This window comes from Cricetulus griseus, chromosome 6 (assembly GCF_003668045.3).
Source record: "Cricetulus griseus strain 17A/GY chromosome 6, alternate assembly CriGri-PICRH-1.0, whole genome shotgun sequence".
Classification (NCBI taxonomy): domain Eukaryota; kingdom Metazoa; phylum Chordata; class Mammalia; order Rodentia; family Cricetidae; genus Cricetulus; species Cricetulus griseus.
This window is the reverse complement of record NC_048599.1, coordinates 138945043-138969378: the sequence shown is the minus strand read 5'-3', so window position 1 is coordinate 138969378 and position 24336 is coordinate 138945043. Positions and strand designations below refer to the sequence as shown.

At 49.7% G+C, this 24336-nt stretch overlaps 1 protein-coding gene across 1 annotated transcript in view; it reads left to right on the top strand.

Annotated features, from left to right (window-relative positions):
* Vav2 (vav guanine nucleotide exchange factor 2) overlaps positions 1 to 22038 on the top strand; it is a 170355-nt gene extending 148317 nt beyond the window's left edge. The window contains exons 18-27 of the mRNA XM_027423023.2: positions 3230 to 3246; positions 3876 to 3897; positions 4961 to 5088; positions 6468 to 6542; positions 8342 to 8394; positions 10392 to 10508; positions 12513 to 12600; positions 13770 to 13893; positions 15354 to 15508; positions 19970 to 22038. Coding sequence (XP_027278824.1) covers positions 3230 to 3246; positions 3876 to 3897; positions 4961 to 5088; positions 6468 to 6542; positions 8342 to 8394; positions 10392 to 10508; positions 12513 to 12600; positions 13770 to 13893; positions 15354 to 15508; positions 19970 to 20017 — 827 coding nt within the window. The 3' untranslated portion in view covers positions 20018 to 22038. The remainder of the gene's footprint in view (positions 1 to 3229; positions 3247 to 3875; positions 3898 to 4960; positions 5089 to 6467; positions 6543 to 8341; positions 8395 to 10391; positions 10509 to 12512; positions 12601 to 13769; positions 13894 to 15353; positions 15509 to 19969) is intronic.
* The last annotated feature ends 2298 nt before the right edge of the window (positions 22039 to 24336 follow it).

Sequence of the window (24336 nt, the reverse complement as noted above, 5' to 3'; positions counted from 1 at the left end):
GAAGATACTTGACTGGGGGTGGGGTATCAAAAGCCAGAGCTGGGAGTAGTTCCCCCCCAAAGCTCTTGTGACTTTTTCCTCCATCTCCTGTGCCTCTGCCCCATTCCGGAAGTAAGTTCATGTCCCTTTGACCCACCTCCACAAAAGGCAAAGAACATTCTCAGCAGGAATGTGGGGGTTCCCACCATAAATCCCTATCATAACTGGCTCTCACCCCTGGTTCTTCCTCCAGGAAGGTCACAGCTTGGTCAGTGAGCTGCTGACTGTGCACTTGTGCACACAGGTGCTCTCTTGTGTCTGTCACGTGTGCAGGGCACATGCACTACTTTCAGGGTACTTGTTCTCATGATCATTTGTCAGGCAGGGGGAAGGTTGGGCTTTGCTGGTACCAGGAGCAGAAACTAGACCCAAGAAGTCCTCTGAAGTGTTTAATTTGGGAAGACATTCAGAGTTTTTAAAGGGTGTCCCATCTCATAGTGTCTAGGCAGCCGCCAAAAGCCCATGACAGTCCTGAGAGGTGTCAAGGCCTTACTGAGCAGAGTCCAGATAAGAACAGACCAGCTTAGGCTTTTGTTGCTGTATTTTATTCTGATGCTGGAGTAAAATCTGTCTTGGGTCTTGGTCGTGCTAGCAGAATTCTCTGCCAACCCTAAAACTTCCTCTGATGGGAAAGTGTGGGGTGTTGACAGCATTCCCAGGGAAGCCCTTTACAGGTAGTAGTGGCACCTGCTGAGTGCCAGGCATTCTCTGTGCTTCAGATGAGAGCCCCATCCTCACCACTCACTGGGGAGGTACTGCTGTATCAGGCTGCACTGAGAGCAAGAGGAGGCCATCTTGCTCTGAGTCCCAGGGCTGATTTTCACTTGATTTTCTTCTATTGGGACAGCCCTGCATCTGCCCTCCTTGCAGTGGAAACCAATCCTCTTGTGCTTGACCAGGTCGGGTTACTGAGCTTGTCACCTTGGTTTCTGTTTTAGTAGGTGCTACTCCAGATCAGCCCTAGAAATTGAAGCTTGACAATGGTATTGACTTTGTCAATGTCGCCCTCTTGTGGCCATAAGTCTTCATGCAAGGCAACTGCCGTAGTGTGTGTGTGTGTGTGTGTGTGTGTGTGTGTGTGTGTGTGTGTGTGTGTGTGTGTGTGTGTGTGTGTGTGTGTGTGTGTGTGTGTGTGTGTGTGTGTGTGTGTGTGTGTGTGTGTGTGTGTGTGTGTGTGTGTGTGTGTGTGTGTGTGTGTGTGTGTGTTTCTAAAAGTTAACAAACTTAAAAATAGAATAGAAAAAGAAGACCTGAAATAAAAAGATGATAGGGCCAGGTGTGGTGGTGCACACTTTTAATATCAACACTGAGGAGACAGAGACAGACGGATCTCTATGAGCTTGAGGCCAGCCAAAGTGACATATGAGAATCTGTCTTAACAGAAGAGAAGAGAAGAAGCATCGCCAATGATGCTTCTCTAGATAAAAGTGTGGGCTGATGTGTGTAGCTCCGTTGGAAAGGTATCCTCAGGAGGTGGAGGCAGGAGAATCAGGGCAAAAACGTCCTTGGTTTTATAGTGAATTTGAGACCAGCCTGGACTACATGAGACCCTGTCACAAAAATAAACACACAAAAGCCATAGAAATAGCTGGAATCAATGTTTTGTCATATTTTTTGTCACTTTTTAGAAAACAACATTTTTAGAGTCACTTTTCTCCATCTTAATTATTGGATAGTTGTTTAGAAAATGTCTTAAATGTAGCAAAGTGTGAAGAAAAGGGGGGAGGGAGAACTTTTCATAGTTCCTTCAGGCACCAGCAGGCATGTGGATGTTTCCTTCCTTTTGCATTCCCAAGTGCCCAGGTCCTGGTCTCCTTGGGGCTTTTGTTCTGTGTTATATCAGTGGGGTCCTTCCTGAGACCAGTATCCTGTGTCATCACAACCCCTGGCTGGCATCAGACATTATTCCCTTGTGACTCCCCTGAGGGTATAACCCTGCTTCCCTCTGTCCTCTGCTAGGGGATGCTATTGCTCTTCAAGCTACTTTCCGTCTGGTTGGCTGTGAGACTCAGCTTTGGTCAGTGCTCCTCTGGCTTTGGCCAGTTTAATGAGTCCTTTTCTGTCCCACCAGCCAGCTCCCAAATAACAACACGGAGTCTTATTATGGAGGCTTGGCTGTTAGCTTAGGCTTGTCCTGCTAGCTCTTATAACTTAACCTATAATTTTATTAATACACATTCTACCATGTGGCTTTTACCAGAAGTGTCCCATTCTGTCTGTTCAACTCGTTCCACATTTTACTGCTGTCCACTCTGCACCTAGATTCTTCTTTCTATTTCTCTCCCTCTGCCCGGAAGTCCCACCCATACCTCCTGCCTAACTATTGGCTGTCCAGCTTTTTATTACACCAACACAGCAATACATCTTCACACAGTGTACAAATACTCCACAATAGGTCAGCTTTCCTCTGTGAGCTGTGTGACAATACCACCACCAAAGTAGATGGGCTGTGTAACCCCTATGGGAGCCTAGGTGCCACTAGGGAGATGCCAGCCCCTCCTGAGAGCCATGGGAGTTCTTTCTGGGCAGGGCAGAGGCTGTGCTGCCATCTTGTGGAACACTGCTAACCACTGTTGTGTGCCAAGGGTCTGTAAAAGAGACAAATGTTCCCAGAGCAGTCTGTGGCCACAATAGTTGGGGCATTGAGGTCCCACCAGCCACATATCCTAGCTGTCATGACCCTTGTTTTGACCCGTGCTGAGATAGAAGCCCAACCTAGCAATGGCTAGGGTATATCTTCCTTCCTATATGACAACTGAATGACCAGTGTCCAACTGGAGGGTCTTATAGGAGGATGGCAACAGGCACCTTTGCACACCTGCCTCTATCACAGACCCATGGCAGGTATCACTAACCAACTGTGGAAATTGCCCTGTGAATCTCAGGCTCTACCAGGTGACCCTGGCAGTTGCTACCATTCAGACAGAGTTGGCTCAGGTAGAAATGCCTAGGCTATCTCAGGTATAACTTCCAGTCTGAGTTACACATGGCTCCCTGGAGCTAGAACTCAGAACTTTCTGTCAAGGTAACTTTCATAGGTGTGAGGCTGGTCTATGTTCATATCTGTGATGGACCTTTGAAGGGAGTCCCTTGCAGCTCACCCAGCCACTTCTGTGGTGTGAGCGTACACTACAGAGGCTGCCTTTCTGTTGAGGCTTCCTCTTTGACCCCTGATTTGCTTCCTTTACAGGTTCTCCTGCAGACTCGGTGAGTGCTCCTAACTCTTCCCACTCCTTGGGGGCTGTGTCCCGTGTCTGTCCCCCCCCTCACCATAGCATAGAAGTGTCTCTGTGTGCCCATGCATGCAGCCCCCCCCACCATGGTCTCATAGCTGAGGCGTGTCCTAGCAGCTCACCTACTCCCTAGGGATCTCCAGCTGTAGCTGCACCTTTGTGACACAGCATACCTACCCATGGGGACAGGTCACTAAAGCCATTAGAGGACATATGCCATGTCTCTGGCAAGCTATAGAGTCCAGCCCTGTTGTCCAGCCTTGAATGGATGCTCACCAGGCCCTGCAAGGGTATGGAGGTGCCTCCATCACACAGCACTTAGTTATATTTTCCCAGGGCGTGTCCAGAACAGACACTGGAGGGTGGTCAGGGAGGCTTTCTGGGGGAGGTAAGAGTTAGGGGTGTGTAATGGGGTTGGGGAACATAGGGTGGGGGGGTATGACTAACGTTGGGAGAGGGAAGTAATGTTGCAGACACCTACGGGCAGTTAAGACGTGACCCTGCTCTCCTGCTTCCTACCCTGACTCTCCTGTGGGGTGGTGGTGCTGATGTGGGGACTAAAGGTACAGCACCTTCCCTAACCATCTGTCCTTGTCCTTACAGGATGCTCCTGGCGCTGGACCAGGTGAGTGTGCTGGACTCAGCCACCTCTGCAGTCTGTATCAGCTGACAAGCTGGGCCTGGGCATGGTGGTGGCTACTTTGCACGACCTTGTTTGTTTGTTTGTTTGTTTTGTTGTTTTGACACAGGGTTTCTCTGTGTAGCCTTGGCTGTCCTGGAACTTGCTCTGTAGACCGGGCTGGCCTTGAACTCACAGAGCTCTGCCTGCCTCTGCCTCCTAGGTGCTGGGGTTAAAGGCATGTGTCACTCCCCACCACCACCCAGCTAGCACAGCCATTCTTTGCCCTGGCCTCTCTGGCTGCTTCCCCAGGTTGACTCAGGTTCTGATGGGGTGGGAAAGGGCCAGGCAGCAGAGAGTCAAGGACCTTCCACCCCAGATCAGAGACATGTTAAGCTGCTGCCCCAAAATCCGAGTGAGCAGGAAGCCCAGGGATCATAGCTGTTTTTCTGTCCCGTTGGTTTGGGCATCCCAGGCTGTTGAAAAAGGCAGGCCTAAAGGCTTCACCTTTTGGATGAAGTCTGACCTTCAACAGAGGAAACTCAGTCTCCACCCAGATGCTACCACAGCTGGGCCATGGTGACCTGGACCAGGCCTGGCAAGACAGTTCTGCGACATCTTTGGACATCTGGTGTGAAACTGGGGCACAATGGGACACCGTCCGAGGAGCCTCGGATTCTTAGGGGCTCAGCCTAGATCTCCATTGCAGCCTCAGGCCTGCCTCTCACCAGCTCTGTGGGACCTCATCTCTAACTTGGGGCCCCACCCACCCAGGTTTACACTGTAGATCCAGCGGTGTCTGGAAGAGACAGAAAGCTCCATCTAAAAATAAGCAGTTGTTACTGGAATGTTCTCAAATCTGTTTGAGTAGATAATCTACTTAGGATATTTATCAAAAAGATATAGGAGCCATATGTGAAGGGTACAGAAGGGACATTGTAGGCTCCTCTGTGTTGGGGAATGGTCTCACAGAAGGGTTCCCTAGACCAGAAAGGGTCTGTGAAGGGGTGAGCTGCCATCAGGGATGAGATCACTGGTGAGCCATCCTCTTCTACCTTGTCATCCATAGGGCCCAAGATGGTTGCCGTGCAGAATTACCATGGTAACCCCGCCCCACCCGGGAAGCCCGTGTTGACCTTCCAGACAGGGGATGTGATAGAGCTGCTCCGGGGTGACCCCGATTCTCCTTGGTGGGAGGTGAGTCCTGGGCCCTGGAGGGAGGGGTGCAGCCTTGCTCCTCTCCCTGCCCATCCCCCAAGGCCAGAGCAGGGAGGTTTGGGGGTGATGCCATGGAGTGAAGAGGGGGTGCTTACTATGGCCTCTGCCACCTCCGTTCTGCACGTGAATTCTGCTATCTCTTCCTGGAGGCATTTGCTACACAGTTAGCAACTCTTGTTTGCCCTGTCCTTTCTGCCTTAGTAGACCCCACAGGCCCTCACCAGTTTCTGTGCCAGCCATGCCATGCCTCATCCCCAATGCTCCCATTCTGGTTGGCAGTCCCTCACAGGATTGGCCCCAGGGCCCTGTGAGAGGGAGATAAACATGGGCCCCATTATATTCTTGTGGACTAGTTTATAGTTCTGAGCTCGAGTGTATTACGTCTTTAGCCCCCTCTTTGTTGAGCCCCAGCATTAAGGAACCCTGAGATTCCATGGCCAGCTTGGAGTACAGAGTTAGGGTAAAGGTTGGTGATATTTGTAATGTTTTGTAATCATCAGTAATGGAGTCCAGACTATTGAGTCAGACTAGACAGTCACATAACATGAGACTCGGAAGGTCCTGAAGGATGCTCTGCATCCCAGGTGTCCTGGTTTCATTCTGTGGCTGTGATGGAGCCCCCTGACAGAAAGCAACCCAGGAGATAGAGGGGTTATTTGGCTCACAGCTCCAGTCCATCACTGCAGGGAAGTCAGGCAGGAGCTTGAAGCTGCCTGTCACATCACATCCACAGTCAAGAGCAGAGAGAAGGAATGCAGGCTTAGTGCTTAGCTCACCGTCTCCACTCGTATACAGACCAAGACCCAAACCCAGGGAGTGGTACCCATTTCGAGACAGGGTTTCTCTGTGTAGCCCTAGCTGTCCTTGAACTCCCTCAGTAGACCAGGCTGACCTTGAACTCATAGAGATCCTGCCTGCCTCTGCCTCCCAAGTACTGGAATTAAAGATGTGCACCACCACCTGGCTCAGGCTGCCTCTTCTCACCTCACTTTAGGCAATCACAGCAATCCCCCACAGAGGCAGGCCAGCCTGATAGACAGTCCCTCACTGAGACTCTTTTTAGATGATTCTAGGTTGTGTCAAATTGACACGTAAGCATCACACAAGGTCTTCATCCTCCCTACCCCCTCCCTGGGTGTCACCTGTCTTTTAGGTGGACTTGCAGAAACACCTGGCTGTTGTGTTGAGCCTTGGTGTTATTTCTGTGTAAAGTGGGAATGTCCTCACTTCTCTGCTCCAAGTGGTGAGGAGGCCGACTAAGGTCCCAGCAGGGAGGTGACACTCATGTTGGACTTGGGATTTGGATAGCTGCAGGCATCTTAGGGTCCCTCATGCTTCCTGGTCACTTCTTCCTCCAGGGGCGACTGGTTCAAACCCGGAAGTCTGGTTATTTTCCTAGCTCATCTGTGAAACCCTGCCCAGTGGATGGAAGGGTGAGTCTCCCCCCTCCCCCCCATGCTTCGAAGATCACAGAGTCCAGGATTCAGAGAGCTAGGGCCAGGGAGTCAGGTTGTCCTTGCTGGATGGCCACAGTGGGGCAGAGCAGTTCATGTTGGGGCAGGCAGGGGCGCTGTTGCCTGTTGAAGGTTTGAGGGCTGAAGATGAGCTGCCTGTGGGATGTCTTAGTCTATTTCTGTGAAGAGACACTATGACCAAGGAAACTCTTAGGAAAGAAAGCATCTCTTTGGGGGTTAGCTTACAGTTTCAGAGGCTTATTCCCTTATCATTGAAGGAACCGGCTTCCCTTTTGGCAGCCATAATGGTCAAACATGTGCTTCTATGACCTTGACCTAGACACTAGAAAGTCAGATGCCTGACTCGTGACAAGGAGCCAATCAGAGGTTAGCTGGTGGCGCTAGGCTTTACGACCCTGGGTGTGCTTTACGGACAAGCACACAGCAATGACGTAGAGAGCATAGCAACCACCCTGGGAGGGCCTATGGGCCATAACAACCAGTTGACCAATCAACACAGGGCAAGCCCTCCAAGCCTGGAGGGACACCAATCGTGAGCCTGTACGTACCCCTAGTCACTCCCCTTACGCTGCCCTATAAGATCTTTTGGGAGACCCAAGGAGCCGTCTTTTTCTAGCTGTCCGCCATGGCGGGTGGGTAAAAGACCCGAGCTAACATGGGGTTAGCTCGTTAAATTACAATAAAGCCTCGTGCAGTTTGCAGCAAGCTCTCGAATCCGCCTGGTGATTGGGGTGACCGCGAACCTGGCCTGAGACCCCGGATACTTGAGTTTTCGGGGGTCTAACAATCATCACGGTGGGGGGCATGGCTCTAGAGCAGTAGCTGACAGCTACATTCTGTTCCATAGGCAGCAGACAGAAATCCTGGGTCTAGTGTGGGCTTTTTGAAACCTCTAGTCCCAACCCTAGTGACACATTAACTCCAACAAGGCCACACCTCCTTATCCTTCTAATCCTTCTCAAGTAGTTCCACTCCCTGGTTAGCAAGCATTCAAATCTATGAGCCCATGGGGTTCATTCTTATACGAACCCCACAGCTGCCATCCACCCAGTTGAAACTCATGTAGAACCACTGCCTTCCCCTGTGGATGAGACGCTTTTTACATCCTCTTAGGCCATTAGGGCTGGGGAAGAGGAAGCGTCCCAGATACAAGGCCTGAAAGCTGGGTCTTGTTTGGAACAAACAAGGCTGTTCTTGGCTCTGATGTCAAAAGCAGCAAGGAGTTGACCTGGAATAACCAGACCCCCTCCCCCCCCACACAACTAAAAGTGAAAAAGACACTTCTCCCTGAAATTGCTGGGACAAATGGCACCCTGCTCACCCCAGACCCACCAGGTTCATCTGCTGCTTGAAGGAAAAGTTTTAAACACTCAGAACTCTTTGGATAGACCTGGGGAACCCATAGCAGAGCAGGACAGGGGGCTGGGGGTAGGGGGTGGGGCACAGTACCTCCTTAGTGTGGCCAACTCATGCCCACTGTTGGGATTATCCTGTGGCCTTCAGCCTTTCCCTCCCAGGAATTAAGTTTGCTGCTGGTCCCTCATTCATTCATGCCTTCTGGGAAAGCCAGTCATTCTCTCCATCAGCCATCCTGAACATCTACCCAGGGCAAGTCCTGGCAGTGCCCCTGGGATGTCACGGTTCAGGGCTGCTGGGCTAAGTCCACCTGAAGTTCTGGCCCAGTATAGACAGTTGGTCCCAGGATTGGGTTTCTCATGAGCTTCCCCTCTATTAATAGACCTGTGTTCTGTCCCCAGCCACCTGTTGGCCGCCCGCCATCCCGGGAGATTGATTACACTGCGTACCCATGGTAAGTGGATTGTGGGCTGTAGACTTGGGCATTTGGTGGCCCCTGTGTCATAGAGTGTGGCCCTATAAGTCAGTGAGCTGGCCTGGGGCAGGGAGAAACTGAGCCCTACCTTGACTATTTCCCCATCTCTAAAACAGATTGGTAGGCTCTAGTATTTGTGGTAATGAGCCCTTTTCTATGCAGGCTTAACCAAGCTTCATTACATAAGCTATAGATAGAAGTGATGTATTTATGGTCTAATTTGTAATCATGCCTTTGGTGAGAAGAGAAGCAGGGTTACGTTGAAGGATAAAGTTGGGTGCTTTGGGCATGGTCACAGGTCATGTGAGTCTTGGGAGGTTCTGTTGATTCTGTCCCTGCAGTGCCCCGTGCCTAGAAGAACTAGTCCTCACAGCTGCACAGACCCACATGGGCAGCATACATACCACTAACCTGAGATGGGGCTCATTCCCCAATCAGTGCACTATCCCCAGGCCTCACATGTGATGTGTCTGCACAGCTTCCCAAGTCCTTGTCCCCTCCTATCACCTCACTGTTGTCTGTCCCATTGCATCTCTCTAGGAAGCCCACTGGGCCTGTGGGTGCATGCTACCCTGCACTGACCCTCAGGTAGCAAATGATTGATATCATAGAGATCACGGGCTTTCCTTTGGTGGAGTCTTTACTTGTTTCTTGTCATTTTACTGTGACAAAATGCTGACAAAGTCACTTAAGGAAGGACAGGTTTATTTTGGTTCACAGTTCTGCGGTGCAGTACATTATGGGATAGCATGAGACAGCAGTTGCATCCATAATCAGGAAGCATAGTTGAACAAATGCTGGCTCAGCTTGCTTTTCTTTTTATTCAGTCTGAGAACCCAGCCTATGGGATGGCGCCCCATCCCCCTTGGGGTGCTGGGCTTCCTGCCTCAATTAGCTTAATCTGGATAATCCCTGAGACATCCAGAGATTTGTTTCCAGGGTGATTCAAGTTGACATAAAAGATTATCCACCACACAGTTGCTTTAGTTTTTAAATTACGTTTTTGGTTCTTTTGTTTGTTTGTTTGTTTTTCTCTTTGGTGTAGACTCTTTGTCTGTGTAGACTCTTTGTAGACCCAGTGGCCTCTAAGTCACTGAGATCTGCCTGCTTCTGCCTCCCGAGTGCTGGAGTGCTGGGGTTAAAGGCATGTGTCACCATGCCTGGCCTTAAATTATGTTTTTATTCTTTCAGACATGTGTGTAATGAATTTTAGTCACGTTGCCTCTGTTACTCTTCAGCTCCCAGCTTCTCCCCAGCTGGCCCAGTCCCATTTTCAAACCTTTTATGTGTGTGACCCACTAAGTTTAGTTAGGTTTGCTTGTATGAGCATGGGGGGAGAGCTTTTGTTGTTTAACTAGAGTATGGACAACCTACCAGTGGCTACTACTAAAGAAAGTGAATCCCGTCCCCCAGCCACCAAGAAATTTATTAACCCCAGATCTACCTTGATTGTGCAATGTTACTGAAGACTAGGCTCCTGGTGTCACACCATGGGGGACGTGGAGGTTGCTTTGCTGAGGCGACCAGCCTCCCTACCCTTTTTTTGGTGGTGGGAAAGGCCTGATTGTGCTCAGATCTCATCCTGCGTGGATGCTGGCCATCTCTAGAATGTCTCTCCCAAGATGCCCAAATCATTACTTCTTTTCAAGTAGTGAAAAAAAAAAAAAAAACTAGACACATGGGGTCTGGTAAAAGTTTGTGATTCCAACAGTCCCCTCGCCTGGCTGTGGCACTCTCTCTTCTATCTCTCCCCTGTGACATCTTTATCAAGATACCCTTGTATTCATGACTTGGGGTGCTATCCCCCACATTGTGCTCTAATCAGGACATGGCCACGTACCCCTCATCGGTTGCATGTCTCCTCACCTGAAAGGTTAAAGTTCATATAAGGAGCAAAGCCCTAGGCAGGTGACATGTACACACCAAGGCCACAAACCCTTCAGCAATGTGTCTCAGTTCTGGTTTTCTGACCCCAGGTTTGCTGGCAACATGGAACGGCAGCAGACGGACAATCTGCTCAAGTCTCATCCCAGTGGGACCTACCTCATCAGAGAGCGACCAGCAGAGGCTGAGCGCTTCGCCATCAGCATCAAGTGAGCGACAGCCCTGGGACCTATGAGTGTCCCTTCTGAGCCAAATTATTGAGGGGATGGTCTTCTCTGATGTTCATGCTGGAAAATCTTGGATGAGATGGTGGCAGAGAGCACATGCTAGCCACCAGGGCTCCTCGTGTGTGCTGGGTGCAACCTGTAGCCTACACAAGATACTGCTCCATGTCCATGTGGGTTGAGGAGCACTTTCAGAGTGGGCTGGTGGGACACTGGGAAGCACTGTCAAGGATGTACTGGCAGCATGTCCAGAGAGCCTTAGGCAGGATGTACCCATCTGGGTACCCATGCAGAATTCTAGCAGTGGCCATGACAGCCTTGTAGCTTGGGCCGCAGGCCCTTGTTCTGGGCATCTTTCCTCAGATTAAAACAAAGCAAAAAAAAACTAGCAGTTTGTTTTCTTCAGCACAGGCCAGCCACCGGCACAAGTTACTAGGTGTTACAGGATTAAGAAATGCATAGCCTAAAGCCAGCCCCAACCTAATGACATGGGAGACATCACACCAATTTCATAGGAGTGTCCAGTGCCTTGTATATGCCTGACCTTTAGGACACCACAGTGGGGTCCTATTGATCTGGCTCACAGCACATGTTAAGTCCAGAGTGACACAGGTAGGTGCCAGCAAAGGCCCTGTGGAATGGGAGCCTGGCCACCTGGGGACTTGATTATTCATTAGTCTTTGCTTTAGCTTATTTCAGGGTATTGAACCAACCTTGCATTCCTCAGATGCCTCTCCACCCCTTAGCCAGTCCTTGTTACATGTTCAGTTCATATACAGATACACATGAGATAGGGAGATAAGTTCTCTTGCTTCACTGGCTGGGTTCTTACACCCACAGTCATTAGGATACTGACTCTGGTTTTCTGTCCATGTGATGACTTTGACCTTGGTGCCTGACATGGGTTGGGATGTGTTGGTGACAACAGATGTGAAAACTTCCTGGGTAGAAGGAAAAGACTGGAAAATGGGTAAATCTTAATCAACAAATTATACTCATCAATTGACCAATCAAATTATTCGGATAAACAAGACCCGGGTTCCTCTGTCCTTTGGAGAGACCCTCCATAGGGGATTATAGATGGCAGGCCTTAGTCAAAGAATGGGCTGGGTCCCTATTTCTGGGCCTTTTAGCCTTAGGTCTTATTTGGCTAAGGTGCCTTGGCACTAGACAAACCCAGGCTCAATTTGTTACTTGATGGCCACAGAGAATCCTTCAGCTCAACTATGGTTGAGCCTACAGAAAATTAGGCAGCCAATGATGGGTAAGATCAAGGGGATGCCAGCCAACCTAAGACAGGAGGGCCATGCAGCCTGGGTGATTTCTCCATTGATGGGTAAGGTTAGCGTCAACTTCCTAGTCACCTAAGACAGGTGCTAATTTATATATAAAGAAGGGGGAGATGTTGAGCCCCAGCCCCCACAGGGTCTCTTTGAGTTGCTTGTCACGTCTGTCTTTCATTAAATCTCTAGGCTTTTGCCCGATACATTAGACTTGCTCATGGTGCAGGTGCCACAGGGATGGCTTTCAGGAGAGCCTCCTAAGGTTGGGTACACTTGAGCTAAAGATGGTGATGGGTGAGGACAGGGGCAGCTGGCTCTGAGACTGGGTGGACTTGAGCTCTGTGCTCCTGGAGCAGCCTAGTGGATGTTGGAGATCAGGGCAGAGTTGGCTGCTTTCAGGGAGGGGAGAGGATCTCCCAGTGTCCAGAGCCAGTGAGCAGCAGAATCCTGGAGAGGGTGGTGGGAGGGGAGAGGGGAAGAGTGGGTTGGTAGTGGGGACTCTGGGGTATGGACTTTAAGCAGGCAGGAAGGGCGATAGGATAGGTCCCAAGAAATCTGCCCAAATGGAGTGCTGGAGGAACGGCTGGCCTGGAGTGGCTGCAGTGGTGGTATAGAGCTTTGAGTCAGAATCTTTGCTGAAACAGATCTGGAATAAGCCTGGGCAGTGTGGGCTGTGCAGTAACTGCTGGGCTGTGTGTCTGTCCAGGTTCAATGACGAGGTGAAGCATATCAAGGTAGTGGAGAAAGACAACTGGATCCACATCACTGAGGCCAAGAAGTTTGAGAGCCTCCTGGTATGTGTGCCTGTCACTCCCGCTGCACCAAACCCTGGCACAGCGGCCCTATGGCTCTCACTCCACAACCATTCTGTTCCCTCATGGCCCATTCTCTTTGCATAGGGGGGGAATGATTCTTTCCAGTGTGGGTCAGAAATTTAGGGGAACTTTATAGAGTATCTATACAGTTGGAGCAATGTTTTACCTGAGTTGGGACACTCCAAAGCCTTCCCTAGGTCACATGATAGAGCAGAAACCAAGGCCCAGTGAGGCTTCTCACCCGACATGAGACTACAAGCAACTCAACCCTACTCTCTCCACCTCCTTGGTCAGCCCCGCCGTAATGCAGTGCAAGACATAGTATCCCTTAAAGTGACATGAGACTGTTTCTGTCTATTCCTGCTCCCACCTGTCTTTTAGGTACTAATGTGGAGCCCAGAGCCTCACACCCTTAAGGCACTTGCCCTACCACTGGGCCCAACCTCAACCCCAACTCTTTTTGCTTGTTTGTTTTTGGAGATAGGGTCTCACTATGTAGCCCTGGCTGGTCTGGAACCCACTCTGTAGACCAGGCCTGCCCTTAAACTCTTAAAGATCAGCCTGCCTCTGCCTCCCTAGTTCTGGGATTAAAGGTGTGCACCACCATACCTGTGAAAGAGCAGGGCTGGCTACAGCATCCCCTACATACCCGGACCCTGGCAGGACACTGGAATTTTCTTTTCCCCTCTGTGGCCCATGGGAAAACACAAAGGCAAACAGAAAGTGCCTAAAATCCCGTTCTCAGCCCAAAGCCAACATTCGCCATCAGGTGAGGTTCTAGGTGCCTCTTGGGGTAGCCAGCCATGGTTCTTGGGGCTCTTGCAAAGCCATGGCACCACCCTGTGTGCAATCATTCATTGTTGCCCAGTCCTTTCTCTGGTGCTAGCCCCGTGGCATTGTGCTCTGTAGGTGTGCCCTCACTCCAGCATGGAAGGTATTACAGTCTGCAGCTTGTCCTTTCCTTAACCTTGGCATTCCTTCCAGAGCATTTTTTCAGAAATATTTGGGAGCACTAAAGCCGAGGGAGAAGTCTCTAAGGCACTGGCTGTCCTAGCTGGGCTTGGCTGGAGTGAGGGGCTCTCTGAGGAACCTAGGTGGTGGGAGGGCTCCTGATATTCCAGCAGTTGGTGAGTGTGCACCCCCTGCAGGAGCTTGTGGAGTACTACCAGTGCCACTCTCTCAAGGAAAGCTTCAAGCAGTTGGACACTACGCTCAAGTTCCCCTACAAGTCCCGGGAGCGTGCTACCACCAGGACCTCAAGCCGGTCCCCAGGTAATGTCTGTGCCCAGGGATATCCAACTTCCAGGGCCAAGATGCTCCCTGTCCACCAGGGTCAAGAGTTGCTGCCCCCATCCCTGAGCGTGGACCCAGCCAATCCATCTGTCACCGGTGCTGACCCATGCCCCTTCTTATTTCATGTAGCAGATGGGGGCTGCACTGTTACTCTGGCTCTTGACACCTGTGCTTGGAGCTGACAATAGTGAGGAGCAGTGGGTAGGATCTGGGAACAGATCCCTCCCTGGGTGCCCTGGGGCCTTGGCTGTGCAAGCCAGCTGTCTATGTAAAGGAGGGACTCCAAAGCCAAGAACAGGGGAGCAACCTGGACCTTGGGACAGAGACAGGTCCAGAGTGTTTGGCTTTTAGCTCAGAGCTCTTTCCCCTAGTAACCCATGTCTCCAGTCTACAGGGACCCGCAGAACCATGAGACGAGTGTAGAGCAAGCAGTGGCTTAGCCTTGCTTATGCTAGGCCCCTGCCCTCCCTGGTGTCCTACTGAGGTCAAGCCTGGCATCCCCTGTGCTCCTTGGCCGTCAGCGTCATGCCCTCTGTCTTATGCTCTCTCTTGCCTCTTTGCAGCTTCCTGTGCTTCCTACAACTTTTCTTTTCTCAGTCCTCAGGGCCTCAGCTTTGCCCCTCAGGGCCCCTCCGCTCCCTTCTGGTCAGGTACCTCTACTGCTCAGGGCCCAGCCTGATGGGTCCCCCTGGCTGTGCAGCCTGGTGCCGGGTGGGGGAGGGAGGCTGGGAATCAGGCCGAGCCTGCTGCTCATGAGGACACATTAGGCAGGGCTCTTCCCTGGCCGTACTGATAGCTGCTTCCCTGCCTCCTCAGCTGTCATCTTTCACGCCATTGGGAACTTTGCCTCTGGTTGTGGGATATGTGGGCAGGAGGGGCGGAGATGGCGACCACTCTGCGGCTGTGAAAGCTGCCATGGGAGCTGGATGGGTGCTAAAGGAGAGGGCTTCAGTCAGCCCTGGTACGACATATTTTCTGTTGCCAGAGCCAAAGCCCTTCTTGTGTGGCTGTGTGTGTTCCCTCACTCACTGCCATTGTCACCTGTTCCTCAGGACTTCTGAGTTCTGAGCTGAACCAGTTCAGTGGGTTTCCAGTCTAGTCTGGAGATCTGAGATGGGGCCACCTCGAGGCATAGTGGTCAAGGCATGGGTGCCCGCTCTGTTCACCAGCGACATGCTTGTTGCCTGTGATAGCTGCCCCGCATGGGTGATGCCCTCCAACCCTCTTCTAGTGCATGCATGGGTATGTCTTATACCCAAACCCACCAGGGTGTGATGGGCCCTGAGCTAGAGGCTAGTGTGTCCCTCCAGAGACCTCTAGCTGTGGGCACAAAGCCACACTCTAGGCAGGGAAGAGACCTCGCTCAGTCTAGGGGCCTCTGGGCTCTGACTGAGCAGTTCCTGCAGTTGTGTGATGTCCCACCCTGTCTGTCCCAATAGTGTTTACACCTCGGGTCATTGGCACAGCTGTGGCCAGGTACAACTTTGCTGCACGGGACATGCGGGAGCTGTCGCTGCGGGAAGGTGACGTGGTGAAGATCTACAGCCGAATCGGTGGGGACCAGGGCTGGTGGAAAGGCGAGACGAATGGACGGGTGAGTCACTTGCCTGGCTTGAGGGCTTCATGCAGAGGCCCGGGGCTGGTTCTGACCCAGTTGGACCCAGACAAAGCTATTCTACAGCCTCTACTATGCTCAGCCTTGTTCTAGGCACACTGTGTCTGACATCTCCCTGATGTCACAGGGGTAGGGGTGAGGACTGAGAATCCAGATGTTCACTGTGATCCTAGAGGCACTGGTCAGGTCTCCATCCAGACCCCACAGATCTTGTCCTGTGTCAGACCCTGTTTCTCTGCCTTTGTAGTCACTCAGAAACGGGTTTTACATACAGTCTTCCAGTCACTTGCAGGTAGGGAAGCCACAGGGACCCATCAGGTCCTACCAACCCCCTCTTGTTTCCAGAGACTTCCAGGTGGTTTATTCCCCCAGACTCTTTCCCCCAGAGATCTTGCAAAAAGCCCCCTCTATTCCTGGACCCATCTAGATCCACTGGCTTTTGACTCAGTCGCTGAGCATATTTTTGGAAAGGCAGGGAGCTCCATGTGCCACCAGCAGGACAAACTGGATTTTCCTGGGGCTGCAGCTACCCAGACCTGTCTGCACTTGTCTTCAGGCAGTCTTGGCTCCTCTGCTGAACATTCTACAGCTGGTAGCAGGAGCCATTCCGTTCCCACTTAGCCTAACATCTGTGTTGCAGACCCAGATATATTCGTTGATACCTAGCTGTCCTTCAAAAGAGTGAAGGCAACCGAGTCATAGCAGCAACTTTGAGGACTAGCCCTGAAAGCAGGCCTATGATAGTTGTGTTGGAAGCAACAGGGTCTGTGATTCAATAACTTGGGCCCTCACTGGGTCCAGGCAGGCACAGTTTGAAAATAGCTAGTTTGAACTTTTGTGAGTGGCTCTTGTTGATTTAGCCTGCTTGTAATTGTGAAATGCCCCTTTATCTCTGGTAATGTTACTGCTAATCCTGTCTACTAACAGAGGGCAGCAGTTTTCCTTGAGTGGGTGCTTTTCTAACCACCTCTCCACACTCTTTCTTGTTACTGTGGGTTTTTTCTTTTTCCTTGTACTTGAGATGAGTTTTTTTTTATAACCAGTTGGAATTTTTAAAGTGAATCTAATGTGGCAGTCTTTGCCGTTTAGTAGGCTTATTTAGTCCATTTACATTTAGTATAAATATTGGGCTATTCATTTGTAAATCCACCATCTTGTTGCTTATTGTTAGTCAATTACCCCCCTCTCCTTTCTGGGCAACTTTTGGGTTAACCAATATTTTTTTTTTCTATCTACTTCACTCCTCCTCCTCATGATTGATTTTTTTTTTTTAGTTATATACTTTTTTTACCACATAGGCTAATATCTTGCTGGTTACAGATGCACTTGGACTATACAGAGTCCCTTCAGAGAGGACTTTTACTCCTGAGACGGTATGAGGACCACACAGCCTTGAATTATAAATTATTTATCTCCCACTTTTTGTGTGATGTTGCCATGTATACTCTATACTTTTTAATATTTGAGAGTAACTGCCCAAATGACATTTCTTTGCTCCTTAATATTTCCTGAGGTCAAGGCTTCTCCCCTTTGACGTAATACAGTTACGTCTGGTCTGTAGTCAAATTTTCTAATTTCACTAGTCTTCTCAATTATCTTTCTTCTTGCTATTGTTTACTGGCTACATGGGCTACTGACCATGACCGTCATACTAATTGGAATGTTCTACAGTTTCTCTGTCACATATGAATTATAACCCGGTTTGGAGACAGGACAGTTATTTTTATCCCGTGGTTAGGTTTGACACTCCTTCACGTTTAGACGGAGGCCATAGCTTTATGTTGGTGTACACAAGGGGGTTGTCATTCATCAAGGTTACAGTATCTATTCTCTTTCAGTCTGTTACTGTGATAAAACACTCTGACCAAAATCAGCTTGGGGGATGGAGGAAAGGGTTAATTTCATCTTACACATGTCAGGATCGATTGCCTAGGGGATGGTGCTGCTCACAGTGGGCTGGACTCTCCTACATCAATTAACAAACAGTCAAGAGAGTCCCACAGACAAGTCTGTCTGATCTGGGAAATCCCTTAATCAAGGCTTCTCTCAGATACTAGCTAGGATGGATTCTGATTGTGATTCTGTTCCAGATTCTACTGCTGTCTGGGGTACCAGCCTCTGGCAGCACAGGACTTTGAAAGAAATCCATAGAGTTGGTGTAAGCTAAGCTTTTTCTATCTGAGGGGATATAGGGAAAAAGACACACCCTCTCTTGATGGCTTTCTTTTTTATTCTCTGTTCTCTCATGTTCTTTCTGCATTCTTTCTACTGTATACTTTTTTTTTTCTACATCTTATATACTCCAACAAAGTTTTTCAGGCAATGTAGGATTTTCAATGTGGTGACATTCTGTTTTTCGAGTGAATGATTGCAATGAATACAAAACAAACAGTAAAAACCAGCATGCTTTCCATATCCCTTATATGATTAAACATTTTACATACTACAGGTGAAAAACAAATCCCAAGAACCCACATGTATTCATACCCAAGTAACTTTTTAATGATTAGCTGTGGGCAAGCAAGGGATTCTTGTCAGGTCTTTTACTGTCAGGCTGCGTTTTGTTTGCAGTTACAAAGAAAGGGCCAATTACTTTTATTACTATTATTTATTACTTTATTACTTGAAAGGTACTCTTATAAGGAATTGAAAACCTAAATTTTTTTTTTTTTTTGGTTTTTTGAGACAGGGTTTCTCTGTAGCTTTGGAGGCTGTTCTGGAACTCATTCAGTAGACCAGGCCGGCCTTGAACTCACAGAGATCCACCTGCCTCTGTCTCCCAAGTGCTGAGATTAAAGTGTGAGCCACTACTGCCTGGCAAACCTAAACTTTTTATATGAAAAAGAGTCAGTCAGCTCTGCTTTAAATCTTTAGGGTGCATATCCACTCATCAATAGTTTTTTATGTTAGGAGATAGAGGGGCAGAAAAGGGTATAAGGAATTAATCATCACCTTTGGTCATCAGTCAACCCTAGTAAGAAAGGTACGTCAACCAATGGTAATTGGGCTGCTTTGTTCTTATTCCCTGACCTTAACGAGTTCTGCATTCAACTATGTGCCTTTCTAAAACTTTAGATTGTCTTCTTGGGTTCTTGTTTTTTTTTTTTTTTTTTTTTCACCTCAAAGCTATTTAACAAAAACATCTTAGACTTTGTTATCTTCAAAGCTTTGTTTCAGCTGTGATGCACTCCGAGACCTGTGACCACATCCCCTGACATTGAGGTTAAAAGAATTTAAACTAGCTGGGCTACTGGGACTCTGTTTGTTTGTTTTTTTTTTTTTTTTTTCTCAATCATTAACTTGAGCTACAATCTGTGCAGCTCCTTAGGTGAAACTGGAGGACCCTAACTGTGAAACATATTCTTGTATTTGTTTTTATTCATCAAAACTCTGTATAGGCTGTCATCATCATAATCAGTTTAGACAGTACAGCTTAGGGAGGGATTGTCGTCTTGACAATCACCAGATAAAGATACCCAGTAGAAGGAGAGGTTTCCAAGAGATCTCGCACATCCACTTAGACCATGCTAGAGGAATGTTGCAGTAACACGCATGTAAAGGCACCACAGAAGCAAAAGTCATTCTGGGATCTATAGTCCCATGGCCTTGCCTAAACAAGATTCACCCTACAGAGAATGAATTGCCCCCTAGCGGGCTGACACTGGGAACTTCAGTTGTCACCTGCTGCTCCTCAGCCATGCTGTCAGCAAGGTTCTCATTGTTCGTGGAATTAGCTTTGATCTTGGTTACGAGTCTGTCTGATCTTCCAGGTCCCTCTCTTTTATATGTCCATCTGCATTCTATCCTGGATTGACCAACTGTTAGTCCTGCTCTTTGTCTAACCTGTTGCTTGATCCTTCTGGATTCTTTTAAGTCATTGTGTCTTTTGATTCTAGGTTTGTTTGTTTTTGTTTTTGTTTTTTCCCTCTCCTTACCATCTTTCCTTTTTGTCTATTGGTTAGTTCTATTTTATTTTTGAAGCTGGTCTCACTGAGAAGGGCTGGCTGGCCTTGAACTCAAGGCCATCCTCAGTCTCCTGGATGCAGGGGTCATGGACATGCATTGCCACATCTAGATTCCTGCCTAGGAGTTCTTTAATTTCTGATTCCTGTTCCATCCTGACCCAGGACTCCTGTCTGCTGTCTGTGTTTGCTTTTGATTTTCATCACTGTCATGGCTGAGGGCCAAGCTGTATGTCAAGAGACATGGGAGGATGAGATTGTCTCAGTAGGGTCTGACACTTTTCTCATTGGCAGATCATAAACTTGGTCCAGACTCTAATCTCTCCTCAAGGCTCGGTGAGGCCTGGGTGAGAGCTCTGGTGCCTAGGAGGGTTCTCATCTTCCTAAGCCCCTCCTGCCCCTGCCCTCACACACACACACACACACCCTTGCCATGTGTATGCACATGCAGACACACATGTCCTGCTATCTCTTTCAGATCGGTTGGTTTCCTTCGACGTATGTGGAAGAGGAGGGTGTCCAGTGAAGGCGAGACTTGGACAGGACTCACAGATGTTCTTGGGAGTCTCCCCAGCTCTGAAGTCCACCTCTGGCCTCTCCATGGCTCTGGGAACTGCCTGCCAGGCCTGCAGCTGTTATGACCCATAGGGATGGGTGTTCCACTGTCACCTGCCCTGGGTTACCTGTCCCTGGGTACATTCCTTGTACATAGAGGAATCCTGTGCTGACCACACCCAGAGCACCAAGGAGAGGGAGCTCAGGCAACATGGCCAGGCGGGTGTGGATGACAGCCAAGGTCAGAAGTCACCGCCTGCCCCTCTAGATGTTCAGGAGCCTAGAACTCAATTCATGGTGTGCCAGGGAGGGCTGGGGACAGCAGAGGGGGCCCTCTCTAGCCCGCTCGGCCTTCCGCTGAACTGCCTGTCTTTTCTGCTGCTCTCTAGAGTAGGTGTCAGGTCTTGGGAGGCAGGCAGGACCAGACTGTGCTGTAGAGCACACTAGGCCCATCTGGGGACCAGGATCAGAGAGCTTGCACAGGAGCCCAGGGTCCTGCTGGCTCTGCAGCTCCCCCGCCCCCCACTGCCTCCCTTCCCAACACATTAGGGTCCTGCTGAGTGTTACTGGGCAGGCCCCTCTCTTGGGAGGGGCCTTTGGAACGATGACATTGCTGTCCCACCCCTGGCCCACCCCCAGTCAGTGGTACTGCTCTTCGTTTGTTGAAGCCTCTTTCCTGAGGTCTTCCCTGCCCTGCTGCCAGAGGACACATCTGTGGACCCCATAGGGCAGGGGAGAGAACCAGGCTCCCCTCCCCACTGCCTCTTTTCTCTCCAGGAGGCACTCTTCTGCATTCCAAACCATAGTCCCTAGGAGTCTGTTGGCCTTTGCACTAGATGTCGGTTCTAGCCCTTGACAGATGTCCTCACAAAGATTCCTGCAGCCCACACAAGGGGCCTGTGGCCAACCCAAAATAAGTGCTCTTGGGGTGTCTCCATCCCTTCATCTCCCTTTCCTGGTGCTTCCTGGCCTTTGACCTCTGGCTTGGCCAGCCCCTATTTTCTCCCTACCCAGAATTCTGTGTGAAAGCTTATGTGAAGACATGGACTTTTTGGGGCCCTTTCTCCCTCCATTTAGCTGCCCAGTCCTGGGTGAGGAGGGAACCAAGGCTAGGGTTTGAGACATTGTCCCTGCTGGAGTGGGGCTGGGCACCACCTTGCACCTGGGGATATTTTCCAGAGTTGGCCTCATGTCTTCGAGCTTGGTGCCCACATACAGCTTGCTGGGATGTGGGGTGAGGCAAGGAGGATTTCAGAAGATAGGGAGCAACAGAAGGCGGAACACCCTGGAAAGGCTGTGAGAAGCTGGTGTGGGCGTGAGGAGTTGGCTTGGAGAGAGTCGGGGGCTCAGGCCGCTTTGCACAGCTCCTCACCCAGCCTGCCCAGTGCCGAAGCAGGCTGTGGGGAGGACCTTGTCAGCCCCTCCCACAGGAATGCCCTCAGACCATCCCTGTGCTTTCGTTTTTTTTCTGGTTTTTGTTTGTTTGTTGTTGTTTTGTCCTATTATGTTTTGTTTTGCCTATTTGTATTTTAAAGGGGGGGAGTTGTAATTATTTCGTCTAAATCTCCCATTATATATGTGAATAAGAGTCTATAATAGCAAAATGATGTATATTTTAGTTTGTCATGATAGAAGTCATGATAATGAAGGACACTGAGAAAAAGAATCATCTAGAACCCCAGTTTTGTGAATGTTTTGTGTTTGTTTTGATGTTTGTATTTGGTTTGAGTTGTTGGTTTTCATGGCACACTGAGCAGGGTGGTGGGCAAGCTGTCCCACAGGCACCTCTGCAGGAGACTGGACACCATTTGAGGGCTGAGGGCTGGGGGCCTGAGATCAGCTGTGAACATTTGCAGTGCAATGCATGCAAGTCAGGGATGGGGGGTCCCACAGCCAGCAGCACCCCCTAATGGAACAATTGTACATTTGCCAATGGGTTTTCCTCCCAAGACTACGGTTTTTACTACAAATAAACCTACGTTCTATTCTGCAGCCGTGGATAACCTTTTGTGCCTAGGAGGGAGTAGCTGGCATCCTAAGTCCAGCAGGGTTTGTCCTGCCCAAAGCCTGGCTGCCAGATGGTTACCTCTGCCTGGCTGGCACAACATCCAGCAGAGTCCAGCAAGTGACTTTAGAGCAAGAGCCTCGGTCTTCAGAGATAAAAGCGCACTTTCTCCTCTATCATGAGTCCTGTATCATTTGATAAAGAAAACCTAAATAATCAAGTGTTTTGTCCCCATCACTACCTACGGAAAAAGCAGCCCATGCCTTAGGATCCCAGGCCCCCCTCCCAGTCTTCCATCCTTAGCTTGTACTTCTTCATGGTTACTTCACCACCTGGTGTGGCTCCCGACGTTCCTAATGGTATAACTGTGAAAGGAAGCAGAGGCCCCTGTCAGCTCTGTAGCCAGCACCTTGTTGCAGGACCACTTGTTGCTACAGTGATGCTTGGAAGTACACAGAGTGAGGTAGGTGTATGCTCACCTGGAGAAGGTGGTGTCCCGTTACCAAGGAAATGGATCAAGGCCTCAGCATAGGTGCACCTTGTGGGTCCCTGTGACCCACACTTGGTTAGTGTGCACTCTGTGTGTCAACAACTATGATCATGTATCCTTCCCATGTGCCCAGGCCAGAGACCAGTGAACATGAACATTTGTGTCCATCCCATCTATCCAGTTCACACAGTGGCAGTCACCCTGTACATGCTCAGACCCTTGTCTTGGCACGCCTACCCCACAGTTGGGTGTTTGGACACGTTCTAACTGGCCTGTGATGGCTTCAGCCACTGTAGTCTTCTGTGGGTTTTGCAACCAAAGCCATTGGGAAGTAGAGGGCAGAAGGACCACAGGGGCTTGAGCCACCCATCAGCCAGCTCCTGATGGTTATGTCCAGGTCTCATCACCCTCACTTCCTCTGGGTCTCTTCTGCCTTGGTGGTCTAAGTTCCCACTGTGTGGGCAGCAGGCGGAGGAAGCAGCACCCTCAACCCTGCTGCCCTTTCTGGAATATTCTTAGGTTCTAGGCTGTCCCTCTTGGGCCACAGTCCCCTGAGGGGCAGAGTCCTGGTTCCCAGTGGGCTCTGCACCTTTCTTGCCCCAGATGATCTCTGTCACCTCTGCTGTGACAAAAGCGTTTGACTGAAGTTGTGGGTACAGAAGCCCATGTCCTTGTGGCCCCAGACCTCATGGTCAAGGCCACCAGGTGTTTTTTCTGAAGGCTTCCTCCTTGGCTTGCAGTGGAAGCCTCTTGCTATGGTCTCTGGTGGACCCTATCCTTGTTGGATTAGGAGGTGGCGAGGACCTTGCTAACTTTGCCTCTAATAAGACCAATTTCTGTTCCTGGAAACCCTGAGGTACCCCGGGAACTGGAGCTCATGAGTTTCCTTTGCACAGTTCATCCCTAGCCCTATCCACACCACAACTATTCAGCATGCATGTCTTCCGGTTGCCTATTGGAGAAAAATGCAGTTGTCACCTGGTGGCCAGCTTACTTGGCACACTGCACTTCTAAACAGGAAGCATAGCACACCGTGCTCCTTAAGTTGGAACTCTGAATTCTGAAGTTGCCTGAGTAGCCAGTAGCTGGCCTCTGGATGAGTGTGCACTCTCCATGCCTCCTTTAATATGTTTCTTGCCCATAGAGACCCTGGTTGTGTGAGCATTCCCGTATCCAATCCCAGGCAATGTGCTAACCAATCCCAGTTAATAGCTTCTACTATGTAAGTAGCTGCTCACATGCCATAAAGCAGTCACTGTTCCCCGAGACCTCTGGAGTGGTTCATCTCCGAGCCCTTGGCTGTCTTGTCAGGAGGTATCAGGGTAACAGAGGCAGTTTACCACTGTCCTTCCAATGAATGGTGTGTCCTCACAACCCAACCTCAATTAAACCTCACTAAAGCTAAAAAATATAAAGTTAAAATGTAGAGCAACATTGTCTCTACAGTTCGAATGTACCCTTATCCTTGAAATTTTACTGGGTGGGCCTGGAGGGATGGCTTAGTAGTTTAGAGGGCTTGCTGCTTTTCCAGAGGACCTGAGATTGGTTCTGAACACCAAGCCTGTAGCTCCAGCTCCACGGGATCTGATGCTCACTTCTGGCCTCCACTGGCACTGCCCTCATGTGCATGTATACACAAACAGAGACATAATTAAAAATCAAGAAGTAAAATCCAGAAAATTTATCTTGTGCTGGGCCATAAAGTGAATTCTACACGTTCAAATCATACAACCTGGCTTCCTAGAAATCAGTAATACAACTCTTCCAAGGTAGAGCAAGCATTTTGTTCCTTAAA